At 44.0% G+C, this 14,213-nt stretch overlaps 1 protein-coding gene across 3 annotated transcripts in view; it reads right to left on the reverse strand.

The window, feature by feature from the left end:
* The window catches only part of UBAP2 (ubiquitin associated protein 2), a 130,947-nt gene that overhangs the window by 54,637 nt on the left and 62,097 nt on the right, over positions 1-14,213 (reverse strand). For all 3 annotated transcript variants that reach the window (XM_039349540.1, XM_039349541.1, XM_039349542.1), the window contains exons 9-11: positions 13,430-13,482; positions 6,493-6,560; positions 3,333-3,525 (exon numbers count right to left, since the gene is read on the reverse strand). In XM_039349540.1, the coding sequence (XP_039205474.1) occupies positions 3,333-3,525; positions 6,493-6,560; positions 13,430-13,482 (314 nt within the window). The remainder of the gene's footprint in view (positions 1-3,332; positions 3,526-6,492; positions 6,561-13,429; positions 13,483-14,213) is intronic.

Below are 14,213 nucleotides of genomic sequence, written 5' to 3' on the forward strand. Positions count from 1 at the left end.
AGATACTATAGAATTAGAATATGGAATGCAGGATAACAGAGTTGGAAGGGACCTTGGAGGTCTTCTAGTCCAACCCCCTCTTCAAGCGGGAGAACCTTATACCATTTCAAAAAATTGGTTGCCCAATCTCTTCTTAGAAACTTCCAGTGTTGGAGCACCCCACACCTTCTGAAGGCAAGTCGTTCCACTAATTGTTCTGTCAGAAAATTTCTCCTTAGTTCTAGTACAGTGATTCTCAACCTGTGGGTCGAGACCCCATTTGGGGTCGAACGACCATTTCACGGGGGTCGCCAAACAAGGCTGACCGCCATTTTTTCCCCCTTTTCTTTGGCCACGCCCCTGGCACCCGATGATGTATAAGTGGTTGGGGGTCACCACAACATGGGGAACTGTATTATGGAGTCGCGGCATTAGAAAGGTTGAGAACCACTGTTCTAGTATTATATTAATGCATTTTATATTATGAATTAGATATGAATTAGATATCACCAATAATAAAAAAATATATTTATTAAACCTAGATTAAAAGGCTCAGGAATAGTTGATTTCCACAAAAAGCAGTTAGTTATGTAATTGGAAAGAAACCCACATCTAAGTCTTCCAGCCTGAAACTACTAGTTATGTCACCAACAAGGCAAATTTGTAGTAATTATTATGCACAGGGCGTGATTTGTGCTCCTCACAAGAATCACCTTAACTAGCTCACTCCAGCTTCCAGCTGGAAGGAGTCAGTAAGCTGTGCTGCAGCACAGCCTCCCTGGAAGGTTACAGATACAAAGGTTAGCCATTATGGATGGAAAGGAATATTTATAGTTCAGGCTTGAACTATGGGGTCCTTAGTGCTTTCTGATCTTGGCTGTTTTCTTGCAGATATTTCATGACCCAACTAGGTAACATCATCATTGTTAGAAGAGGGTGGGATTTCGAGGAGGAGGAGGAGGAAGAGGAGGAGGAGGACTATGGAGTCCTTAGTACTCTGTGCTTGGTTGTTTTCTTGCAGACATTTCACAACCCAACTAGGTAACATCATCACTGCTACGAGGGAGTGGCGTTTCTGGAGAGGAAGAGGAGGAGGAGGACTGTGGGGTCCTTGGTGCTCCCTGAGCATGGTTGTTTTTTTGCAAATGTTTCATTAAGCAACTAGGGCAAGGATCCCCAACCTCCGGGCGTGGACTGCTATGGGGTCGCAGCCCATTGGAAACCTGGCCGCTGAAACAGTGGGCAAGTATGCGAAACTTCATTTGTTCATGCACAGAATATACAGTGGGGGGGGGATTATTTGATCCCCTGCTGATTTTGTACATTTGTCCACTGACAAAGAAACGATCAGTCTATAATTTTAATGGTAGGTTTATTTTAACAGCGAGAGACAGAATAATAACAAAAAAAAATCCAGAAAAAAGCATTTCAAAAAAGTTATAAATTGATTTGCATTTTAATGAGTGAAATAAGTATTTGATCCCCTATCAATCAGCAAGATTTCTGGCTCCCAGGTGTCTTTTATACAGGTACCGAGCTGAGATCCTAATCTCTGCTTGTTACCTATATAAAAGACACCTTGTCCACAGAAGCAATCAACCAATCAGATTCTAAACTCTCCACCCTGGCCAAGACCAAAGAGCTGTCCAAGGATGTCAGGGACAAGATTGTAGACTTACACAAGGCTGGAATGGGCTACAAGACTATCGCCAGGCAGTTTGGTGAGATGGTGACAAGAGTTGGGTGCGATTATTCGCAAATGAAAGAAACACAAAATAACTGTCAATCTCCCTCAGTCTGGGGCTCCATGCAAGATCTCACCTCGTGGAGTTTCAATGATCATGAGAATGGTGAGGAATCAGCCCAGAACTACATGGGAGGATCTTGTCGATGATCTCAAGGCAGCTGGGACCATAGTCACCAAGAAAACAATTGGTAACACACTACACTGTAAAGGACTGAAATCCTGCAGCACCCGCAAGGTCCCTCTGCTCAAGAAAGCACATGTACAGGCCCATCTGAAGTTTGCCAATGAACATCTGAATGATTCAGAGGAGAACTGGGTGAAAGTGTTGAGGTCAGATGAGACCAAAATCAAGCTCTTTGGCATCAACTCAACTCGCCGTGTTTGGAGGAGGAGGAATGCCTGTGACCCCAAGAACACCATCACCCACCGTCAAACATGGAGGTGGAAACATTATATTTGGGGGTGTTTTTCTGCTAAGGGGACAGGACAACTTCACCGCATCAAAGGGACAATGGACGGGGCCATGTACCGTCAAATCTTGGGTGAGAACCTCCTTCCCTCATCCAGGGCATTGAAAATGGGTCGTGGATGGGTATTCCAGCATGGCAATGACCCAAAACACACAACCAAGGCAACAAAGAAGTGGTTCAAGAAGCAGCACGTTAAGATCCTGGAGTGGCCTAGCCAGTCTCCAGACCTTAATCCCATAGAAAATCTGTGGAGGGATCTGAAAGTTTGAGCTGCCAAATGTCAGCCTCAAAACCTTCATGACTTGGAGAGGATCTGCAAATAGGAATGGGACAAAATCCCTCCTGAGATGTGTGCAAACCTGGTGCCCAACTACAGGAAACGTCTGACCTCTGTGATTGCCAACAAGGGTTTTGCCAACAAGTACTAAGTCATGTTTTGCGAAGGGGTCAAATACTTATTACACTCATTAAAATGCAAATCAATTTATAACTTTTTTGAAATGCATTTTTCTGGATTTTTTTTGTTGTTGTTGTTATTCTTTCTCTCACTGTTAAAATAAACCTACCATTAAAATCATAGACTGATCGTTTCTTTGTCAACGAACAAACGTACAAAATCAGCAGGGGATCAAATAATGTTTTCCCCTACTGTAGGTTGTGTCTGCAAAACCATCCCCCCCCCCTTCCTGCTGAAACCACTGAAGCAGCCAGTTCCTGGAACCAAAAAGTTGGGATATGACGTTCCCTAGTCCCCTGAACTAGGAAACATCATCAGTGCTAAGAGGGAGGGGGTTTGCAGAGTGGACGACGAGGAGGAGGATCGTCGGGCGCTTGGTGCTCTCTGAGCTTAATGGTGTCCTTGCAGACGTTTTTATTATCAGCTACACAGCACCCAAAGCGCACTGAGGACGTTACCTCATTTGGTAATGAAACGTCTGCAAGAGAACCACCCAGCTCGGAGCGCATCAAGAACCTCAGAGGGCACCAAGGACCCCACAATTATCCTTTCCAAAAAGCAACTAGAGTTCCCCAACCCCGTCGCAGTTCAAAGCCGTCCAATTTTGTTTTTTTTTTTTCCAGATTCGCAGGAAGATCTTTGACTGTGCATTCTGAGTAACCCGAAGGACGGGCGTTACCAGACTTTGTGCAGAGTAAGTGTTCACAGTGCTTGGATTGCTTGTTCCCAAGGCCATTTGAGGATTGTGCTGGGAATTGGTGAAGATGAGCGCCTGGCTGAAGTTGTTCTGCTGCTGAGAAGCATCAAAGGAGGTGGCCTCCAGGTCTTGATTTGGGCCACCAGGATTCTGGAGCAGCGTCACCAGGTCAATGCTAGGTATAAAAAAGGAAGAAAATTAGGGGATGGGAGAATCCTAAAGGAGAGGCCAGAAGAAATTAAAGTACAGGTTGTTCCACTGATTAATTATTCTAACTGTCAGGAAATTTCTCCTTAGTTCCAGGTTGCTTCTCTTCTTGATTAGTTTTCATCCGTTGCTTCTTGTCCTGCCTTCAGGTGCTTTGGAGAAAAAGCTGACCCCTCTTCTTTGGGGCAACCCCTGAGATATTGGAAGACTGCCATCATGTTACTCCCACTCCTTTTCTTTAAACTAGATATACCCAATTCCAGCAACCTTTCTTTATATGTTTTAGCCTCCAGTCCCCTCATCATCTTTGTTGCTCTTCTCTGCACTCTTTCCAGAGGCTCAACATCTTTTTTATAATGGGGTGACCAAAACTGGATGCAATATTCCTAGTGTGGTCTTACCAAGGCCTTATAAAAAGATACTAGAACTTCACGTGATCTTAGTAATCGTAATAGTAGTAAAGTTGGAAGGGACCTTGGAGGTCATCTAGTCCAACCCCCTGCTCAGGCAGGAAACCCTACACCATTTCAGACAACTGGCTGTCCAGTCTCTTCTTAAAAACTTCCATTGTTGGAGCATTTACTGCTTCTGGAGGCAGGTTGTTCCACTGGTTAATTGTTCTGTCAGGAAGTTTCTCCTTAGTTCTAGGTTGCTTCTCTCCTTGATTAGTTTCCACCCGTTGCTTCTTGTCCTGCCTTCAGGTGCTTTGGAAAATAGCTTGATTCCCTCTTCTTTATGGCAGCCTGTTAATGCAGCCGAGGACTGCATTGGCTTTTTTGACGGCTGCAGCACACGGTTGGCTCATATTTAAGTGACTGTCTACTAGGACTCCAAAATCCTTTTCACAGTTACTGCTATATTGAGCCAAGGTTCAGCTAATCTGTACTTGTACATTTGGTTTTTCTTGCCTTAGTGTAAAACCTTGCTTTTCTCTACTTTGAAGTGACACCACTACATTTTAATCAACTTCTGTGCAGGTGGGGCCTTGAAATGAAGCATTTGTGTTGCATTTTCAGAGAGCAGAGCTCCAAGTGCAACTCTGATGGAAGCAGACTCTAAAGAATCAGAGCAATTCCATCCCCATCTTTAAATTAGGAAAGCATAAATAAAAAAGACAGGCTTGTCAGCTTGAGGTCTATAAACAGCAAGGTCCTTGAACAGATTATTAAAAAGCACTGCTTGTGAGCACCAGAGAAGAATATCACAATTAGTCAAGCCTGACTGACTTTATCTCCATTTTTTTTTGACAGAGTTACTAGCTTAATAGATTGGGGGAACCCATGAACACAGTGTACCTTGAACCTCGGCAGAGCATTTGACTAAGTGTCTCACATTTGACTAAGTGTCTCACGATAGCCTCATTAATAAAATGGTAAATTAACAGCTAGAAGGATGGATGGATTTATCACTGGCTGAATGACTGCACCTAGTCTGCACCTAGACAGCCAGTCATAAATCACTCCACATCAGCTTGGACAGCAGCATGAATTGGAGGGCCAGGCGCTCTGTCCTGGGCCCTACTTAAGCCAACCCTTTTATCATGAGTTGGATGAAGTAATTATAAGGAAAACTATATAATTTGCAGATGATTGAGATTTAAGGTAGTAGCCAACCATTTTTGAACACAGAGAGAACATCTACTAGATACGTATGAATACTGGGCCAAAAAAACCAGAATGAAATTTGACGAGAAACACATCCTGATCTGAGAAGAAAATAAACGAAAGGTAGTCCTCAACTTATGACCACAACTGACCCCAGAATTTCTGTTGTTAAGCAAGACGGTTGTTGAGTGAGTTTTGCCCCATTTTACGCCCTTTCTTGCCACAGCTGTTCAGTGAATCACTGCAATTGTTAAGTATGTAACATGGTTATTAAGTGAATCTGGTTTCCCCATGGACTTTGTTTGTCAGAAGGTCACAAAAGGGGGAAATCACATGACCCCCCCGGGACGCTGCAACCGTCATAAATATGAGTCAGTTGCCGAGCGTCCAAATTTTGATCGTGTGACCGCGGGGATGCTGTAATGGTTGCGTGACAAATGGTGAGAAGTCACTATTTTCAATGCCATTTTTAACTTTGGATGGTCATTAAACAAACAGTTGTAAGTCAAGGACTACCTATGCAATATGTTCCCCTTCTCTGAGAGTCATCAGAGAGAAGCTGGATAGTCATCTGCCCCAAATGAACAATACAGGTAGTCCTTGACTTACGACCACGACTGAGCTCAGAATTTACGTTGCCGAGTGAGAAATTTTACGACTTTTCTTACCACATTTGTTAAGCGAATCACTGAAGTTGATAAGCGAGTAACCCGGATGGTTCAGTGAATCTGGCTTCCCCACTGACTTTGCCTGTCAGTAGGTCGCAAAAGGGGAATCATACAACCCCTGGACACGGCGACCGTCATAAATAAGAACCAGCCGTCAAGCATCTGATGTAAATCAACTGATCGTGGGGATGCTGCAATGGTTGTAAGTGTGTAAAATGGTCAAGTCACTGTTTTCAGCATTGTTGTAATTCTGAACGGTTGCTAAACGAACTGTTGTAAGTTGAGGATTACCTCTATACCGGGGTAGGCAACCTTGGCTCTTTTATGACTCGTAGACTTCAACTCCCAGAATTCCTGAGCCAGCATGGCTCAGCTTGGAAACCTCTCCCTTTCCCCTCAGCATGGCTGGCTCAGGAATTCTGGGAGTTGAAATCCACGAGTCATAAAAGAGCCAAGGTTGCCTACCCCTGCTCTATAGCAAGCAGGAGGCTGCAGCAGATACCTTCCAGGATCATAACTTTCCAAGTTTCACTGCTTCCTGTCTACATGTATATTTGTAAGTGATTATCATACTATTTATGGATAGGGCCAACAATTCCATCGGAGAAAATGGCATCCCAAACTAGCCACTAGACTAGAGACACAACATAGAAAAATACATACCTTTGGCCAGAAGCGACGTGGTTCTCAGCTGGAACCGATGAAGCCGTGAAGACCTTTGTTTCTGAAAGCTAGGATATTAGAGAAAAGAGCGGAATAATATATTTCGCATAAATTCCCCCCCCCCTGCCCCCAGGAGACAGCAACAAAAAATACTAGGTACTTAGAGGATCTAAAATGCAGAGAAAATGATATCCCATTTGGAGGCAATAATTTACATAGATATAAGCAAAGAGGGAACAACTAGAAACAGCAATGCATAAATATTTGGGGGAAGGGAAGTATCTGAAAATATATCAAATGGCTTCATTTTTCTTCCTGGAAAATTTAAAGCTTTCTTGTCATAATTAGATGGAGGGTAGCCCTCTCCAATATATCAAAGCCTCAACCCCCAACACCCCCCTCCCAAATGAATGTATATCTCCCAAACCAGAATAAGATTTGAACCTTTTCTGTATAGGTAGTCCTCAACATTACGACCACAACTGAGCTCAAAATTTCTGTTGCTAAGTAAGAATATTTGTTGTGAGTTTTGCCCCATTTTATGACCTTTCTTGCCTCAGTTATTAAGCAAATCGCTTCAGCTGTTACTTAACAACTGTAACACAGTTGTTAAGTGAATCCAGCTTCCCCATTGACTCTGCTTGTCAGAAGATCACAAAAGGGGATCACCTGACCCCGGGACAATGCAACCGTCGTAAAAAGAAGTCAGCTGCCGAGTGTCTGAATTTTGATGACGTAACCACGGGGATGCTGCAATGGTCGTTAAGTGTGAAAAATGGTCATAACCCATTTTTTTCAATGTGTTCGAACACGGAACGGTCACTAAATGAACTGTTGTTAAGTTGAGGACTCCCTATTGTAGAAGCTGCCAGATAGAGATACGTTAATCTCATCCCAGGCAAGCTGTGTGTATAAAGCTACTTTAACTCAAGTGAAACCTTCGCTCTACATAATAAATCTCAATCTGCCTGCTTTGTTTGGCAGCCACTCAGCAGCATCGAAGCTGAATGCTGAAATATTTTCAGCAAGGAGAGGATTCCAAGGACCGAGTCTGGGATCTTTTCCAAGCAAAGAGAGAAGTCTGAGAGCCACTTTAATGTAGTGGTTAAGAAGAATGGCCTGGAAACCAGGAGACTGGCGTTCTAGTCCCAAATTAGGCATGAAAGCCGGCTGGGTGACTTTAGGCCAATCACCAGGTGACAGTGAATTCTAGTTCCACCCTGGGCATGATAGCCGGCTGGGTGACTTTAGGCCAATCACCAGAAGACAGTGAATTCTAATCCTGCCTTAGGTATGAAAGCTGGCTGAGTGACTTTGAGCCAACCACCAGGAGACAGTGAATTCTAGTTCCACTCTGGGCATGAAAGCTGGCTGGGTGACTTTGGGCCAATCACTAGGAGACATTGAGTTCTAATCCTGTGTTAGCATGAAAGCCGGCTGGGTGACTTTAGGCCAATCACCAGGTGACAGTGAATTCTAGTTCCACCCTGGGCATGAAAGCTGGCTGGGTGACTTTGGGCCAACCACCAGGAGACAGTGAGTTCTAATCCTGCCTTAGCATGAAAGCCAGCTGGGTGACATTGGGCCAATCACCAGGAGACAGTGAATTCTAGTTCCACTCTGGGGTGACTTTGCGCCAATCACCAGGAGACAGTGAGTTCTAATCCTGCCTTAGGCATGAAAGCTGGCTGAGTGACTTTGGGCCAATCACCAGGAGACGGTGAATTCTAGTTCCACCCTGGGCATGAAAGCTGGCTGGGTGACTTTAGACCAATCACCAGGAGAGAGGGAGTTCTAATCCTGCCTTAGCATGAAAGCTGGCTGAGTGACTTTGGACCAATCACCAGGTGACAGTGAATTCTAGTTCCACCCTGGGCATGAAAGCCGGCTGGGTGACTTTAGGCCAATCACCAGGAGAGAGGGAGTTCTAATCCTGCCTTAGCATGAAAGCCAGCTGGGTGACATTGGGCCAATCATCAGGAGACAGTGAATTCTAGTTCCACCCTGGGAATGATAGCTGGCTGGGTGACTTTGCGCCAATCACCAGAAGTCTGTGTATTCTTGTCCTGCCCTAGGCATAATAGTAGCTGGCTGACTTTGGGGGCCAGTCCCTCTCTCTCAGCATAAGCCAACTCGGCAGGAGTGGGTGGGGCAGGCTGTCGTTGTGTGGAAAATAGGAGGACGAAAGAGTATTGGGTGTTTCACTACTTTGAGTTATTTATGAAAATAATCAAGGTGAAATAAAAATCTAATAAATAAATAAAGACAAACCCATCCAGGGTTTCCTGTTTCACAGGAGGCATTTAGTGCATCATTAAGTCAGCCTACCAAGTCGAACGTTGACTATCTAAGGCAGTGGTTCTCAACCTTTCTAATGCCGCGACCCCATAATACAGTTCCCCATGTTGTGGTGACCCCCAACCACTTATACATCACCGGGTGCCAGGGGCGTGGCCAAAGAAAAGGGGAAAAAATGGCGGACAGCCTTGTTTGGCGACCCCCGTGAAATGGTCGTTCGACCCCAAATGGGGTCCCGACCCACAGTTGAGAACCACTGATCTAAGGGAGCTGGGGGGGGGAACACAATCAGGGCATTATGCGAAATCTCCTAGAGAAGAATCTTAATTCAAAAAAGCTGATACTAGACTGAAGATTAGTTGGTGTCCACCTAACCCAGTGTTTCTCAACCTTGACAATTTTAAGGCATGTGGACTTCAACTCCCAGAATTCCACAGCCAGCAATGCTGGCTGTGGAATTCTGGGAGTTGAAGTCCACATGCCTTAAAATTGTCAAGGTTGAGAAACACTGACCTAACCCAATCAGATATATATGCTTGGAAAGAAATCTCCACCGTAGGTTTCTGGTCTGGAACTACATGACACCGCATGAACGTCCTGTGGTCTTCACAAATTGGGTCGCTCACACCTGAGTCGCTCGCACAAGAAACTCACAAAGCTTCATGACTATGGAGATTCTCAGTCACCCAAAAGTTGACCCAAGGTGCTTTTTTTTTTTCAAAAGGCAACTGGACTTTGTTTTTCCATGAAGATGTTTTCCTTCTCATCCAAGAAGCTTCTTCAATTCTGACTGAATGGTGAAGGATGAAAGGATTTATATTCCTCGCAGTCATCTGGTTGTTAGAGCTCTCTCTGAGAGTTATTGAAGCCACTTGGAGGTTTATCAGTGCCCTCCTGAATAGTGAATTCCCATTGGCCTGAATTCCACATCCATTTGCACTATTCAAGTAACCTGGAGGGCACAGATAAACCTCCAAGTGGCCTCAACAGGTCTCAGAGAGAGTGCGAATGACCAGATGACTGCAAGGAATACAAATCCTTCCATCCTCCACTGTTCAGTCAGAACTGAAGAAGCTTCTTGGATGAGAAGCGAAACATCTTCCGAGGAAAGAACAACATCCAGTTGCCTTTTGAAAAAAAAAAATGCTTTGAGTCACAGCAGCATATCACACCCAATTTTCTATCAGAACCTCTTTCAAACAGAAGTTTTGTGCTTCCCTCCTAGCCTCCTACTGGAGACCATTTAACGAAATCCAGCAAGCATCTGTTAAAGAATGATTATTTCAAGAGGCCACAAATGCCCCCATAAATTGGTAGGTCAACACATGATGCAACCCTTGCAAGCAACTCCAAAAGCCAGAGAGAACGAAAAGTATCTCCATTCTAAAATAAACCAGCCTATAACTGTCCTCTGCTTGTGGGTGGAGCTGCTGCTCTGGCCTGTCCAGAAAGGTAAACAGGATGCTGTCCAAAACGGTGGCAATATTGAGGTCACTTGATCCACACAACAGCTGAAAGGTTTTTGCTTACACAGAAGCCTGCAAGATTTCTGAGAAGCAACTTAATCTGCTTGTGAGATGCTGGCCAGAATCTAAATGAGGCACAACAACAACAACAAAAACCACATCGAGAATTCCTTTCTGCAAACTGACAATTCCTTGAAACCAGCAGCTGGTTAAGTTGTTCCACTCTTGAGAAGCAAGCTCAGCTCTAGCTAGTTCTGAAGACAAACCATGAACAACCATCCCTTAAATGTATTGCTTGTTATTTTTGGTTATCTGACGAAGCGATTAGAAGCTTCTCAGTTAGACCAATGCAAACCCATGGCACTTTCAGACACTTTCTGCACAAGGAACACAGTGCAGGTAACCCTAGACTCACAAGCACAAATTGAGCAAACAAATTTCCGTTACTAAGCTAGACAGTTGTTAAGTGACTTTTGGCCCATTTTACCATTTTTCTTGCCACCGTTGTTAAGCGAATCATTGCAGTTGTTAAGTGACAAGTTGTTAAGTGAACCTGGCTTCCTCATTAACTTTGCTTGTCGCAAAAGGGGATCACAGGACCCCAGGACGCTGCAGCCGTCATAAATATGAGTCAGTTGCTAAGCATCTGAATGTAAATCATGTGGCCATATAGGCAACAACAATAACAACAACAATAGAGTTGGAAAGAACCTTGGAGGTCATCTAGTCCAACCCCCTGCTCAGGCAGGAAACCCTATACCATTTCAGACAAATGGCTGTCCAGTCTCTTCTTAAAAACCTCCAGTGTTGGCGCATTCGCCGCTTCTGGAGGCAGGTTGTTCCACTGGTTAATTGTTCTAACGGTCAGGAAGTTTCTCCTTAGTTCTAGGTTGCTTCTCTCCTTGATCAGTTTCCATCCATTGCTTCTTTTTTTTTTTTTTTTTTTTATTAAAAGTTTTATAAATTTTACAAAAAAAACAAAAACAATACAGAACAAAAAACAACATATACAAAAGAAAAAAAAATTAAACAATACATATAAAAAAAAAACCCCCACCCCACACCCCTCCCAAAAACCCTCCCTTCCCCCCCCCTGAGCTTCCCAGAGCAGAATATAGGCTTAAGAAATAATAAAAAAAAAATAAAAATTAAATTAAAAACTTTATATTTATATATATAAAAAAGATATCTATAAGATATATAAAAATAAAACTTATGAAAAAGCTATATAATATTTTTGTATACCCAATCTAAATTGTATAAATTTTATCCATTTGTCCCAGATAGCAAAAAACTTCTCTTGCGTTTGTTGCTTTAAGAAAGCCGAAATCTTTGCCATTTCTGCCAGATAAGCTACTTTAAAAAACCATTCCTGCAATGTAGGCAAAGATTCCTTCTTCCAATATTGTCCAACTAACAGCCTCGCGGCTGTAATCAAGTTTAACATCAATACAACCTCCTTTGTATCCATTGCTTCTTGTCCTGCCTTCAGGCGCTTTGGAGAATAGCTTGACTCCCTCTTCTTTGGGGCAGCCCCTCAAATATTGGAACACTGCTATCATGTCACCCCTAGTCCTTATCTTCATGAAACTAGACATACCCAATTCCAGCAACCGTTCTATTTGTTTTAGCCTCCAGTCCCCTGATCATCTTTGTGGCTCTTCTCTGCACTCTTTCTAGAGTCTCAACATCTTTTTTACATCGCGGTGACCAAAACTGGATGCAGTATTCCAAGTGTGGCCTTACCAAGGCATTGTAAAGTGGTAATAACACTTCACGTGATCTTGATTCCATCCCTCTGTTAATGCAGCCTAGCACTGTGTTGGCTTTTTTGGCAGTTGCAGCCCACGGCTGGCTCATACTTAAGTGACTGTCCACTAGGACTCCGAGATCCCTCTCACAGTTACTACTATTGAACAAGGTAGCACCTATACCAGTGGTTCTCAACCTTTCTAATGCCGCGACCCCATAATACAGTTCCCCATGTTGTGGTGACCCCCCAACCACTTATACATCACCGGGTGCCAGGGGCGTGGCCAAAGAAAAGGGGAAAAAATGGCAGACAGCCTTGTTTGGCGACCCTCGTGAAATGGTCGTTCGACCCCAAATGGGGTCCCGACCCACAGGTTGAGAACCACTGGCCTATACTGTACCCGTGTGTTTGATTTTTCTTGCCTAAATGTAGAACCTTCCTTTTTTCACCACTGAATTTCATTTTGTTAGATAGCGCCCAGTGTTCAAGTCTGTCCAGATCCTCCTGTATCTTAAGCCTATTTTCTGGAGTGTTGGCTATTCCTGCCAGCTTGGCATCGCCTGCAAATTTGATGAGTTCTCCCTCTATCCCCTCATCCAAATCGTTGATGAAGGTGTTGAAGAGATGCTCTTTCATAAATATGAACCAGTTGCCAAGCGTCCAAATTTTGATCGCGTGACCCTGGGAATGCTTGCAACGGTTGTGAAGTGTGAAAAATGTTCACAAGCCACTTTTTTCAGTGCTGTTGTAACTTTGAACAGTCACTAAACGAACTGTTGTAAGTCGAGGACGACCTAGCCGTCTTTTCCATACAAGCATGTGAAAAATGCAGATTTTCAGAAAGTTGTGAGAGCGTAAGTTGTAGGAGATCTCTCTAGCCCAGTGATTCTCAACCTGTGGGTCGGGACCCCATTTGGGGTCGAATGACCATTTCACGAGGGTCGCCAAACAACGCAGTCCGCCATTTTTCCCCCCTTTTCCTTAGCTGTGCTATTCCCTTTTATTCTATTGGCTTTTGAAAACCAATAGAATAGACTCTCTTGAATAGAGTCTAATTCTATTGGCTTTCAAAAGCCAATAGGAATTGTCCAGGCTGTCTCTGCCCTGCTGAGCCCGCCAAAAGTCCCATTCTGCAAACAGTGCGGCACCAGTTGAGTAGTCCTCGACTTACGACCGGTTGAGTAGTCCTCGACTTACGACCGGTGGGGGGTCGCGGCATTAAAAAGGTTGAGAACCACTGCTCTAGCCTCTGCATAAGTTTTCGGAAAAAATATAGTTGAACAATACCCCAGGATTAAAGTTAGCCAAATAACGTTCAAGAAGTTGAAAGTGTTTAAAAGTCAGGCAATGTATTCTGCCACACTCTTTTCAAAGAGAACTGCCACTGCTTAAGAACAAAACTAACAAAAGCTAGACTTACATCTTCGTTCCAGTCTTCGGCCGTCCATTCTTCTACCGAATTCTTCCATGTTCCTGTAGAACAAAAAGGCTGATCAGAAAACTGGCTCATTTCTTAAGGAAACCAGAACCTTGTTCAAATTACAATACCCAAGCAGCCAAAAATGGACAATGGTTAGGGATGTTAGGGGTTGCAGTTGAGGGCCCTAAATTTTCCACGTTTTGGATTACAAATGTAATTACATTTGACAGATTAAAATCATGCAGAGGCATCACCCTGCCAACAAAAATGCGCATAGTCCAGGCCATGGTTTCCCCAGTTGCAACGTATGGCTGTGAAAGTTGGACCATCAGAAAGGCTGAGCGCCAAAGAATGGAGGCCTTTGAACTCTGGTGCTGGAGAAGACTCCTGCGAGTCCCCTGGATTGTAAGGCGATCAAACCGGTCAGTCCTAGAGGAGATCAATCCTGACTGTTCTTTAGAAGGCCAGATGCTGAAGCTGAAACTCAAGTACTCTGGCTACCTAATGAGAAGGAAGGACTCACTGGAGAAGGGCCTAATGCTGGAAAGATGGAGGGCAAGAGAAGAAGGGGACGACAGAGAATGAGGTGCCTGGATGGAGTCATAGAAGCAGTAGGCGTGAACTTAAATGGACACCAGAAGATGGTAGAGGACAGGAAGGAACGTTGTCCATGGGGTCGTGATGGGTTGGACATGACTTCGCAACTAACAACAAAGAATTAAAACTATTGGGCCACCAATCAATATTACTGCAAGTTATCAGACATTGCCCAAAGAAGACAAAA

This window comes from Crotalus tigris, unplaced genomic scaffold (genome assembly GCF_016545835.1).
Source record: "Crotalus tigris isolate CLP2741 ecotype Arizona unplaced genomic scaffold, ASM1654583v1 scf7180000018292.409768, whole genome shotgun sequence".
In the NCBI taxonomy this organism is placed as follows: Eukaryota; Metazoa; Chordata; class Lepidosauria; order Squamata; family Viperidae; genus Crotalus; species Crotalus tigris.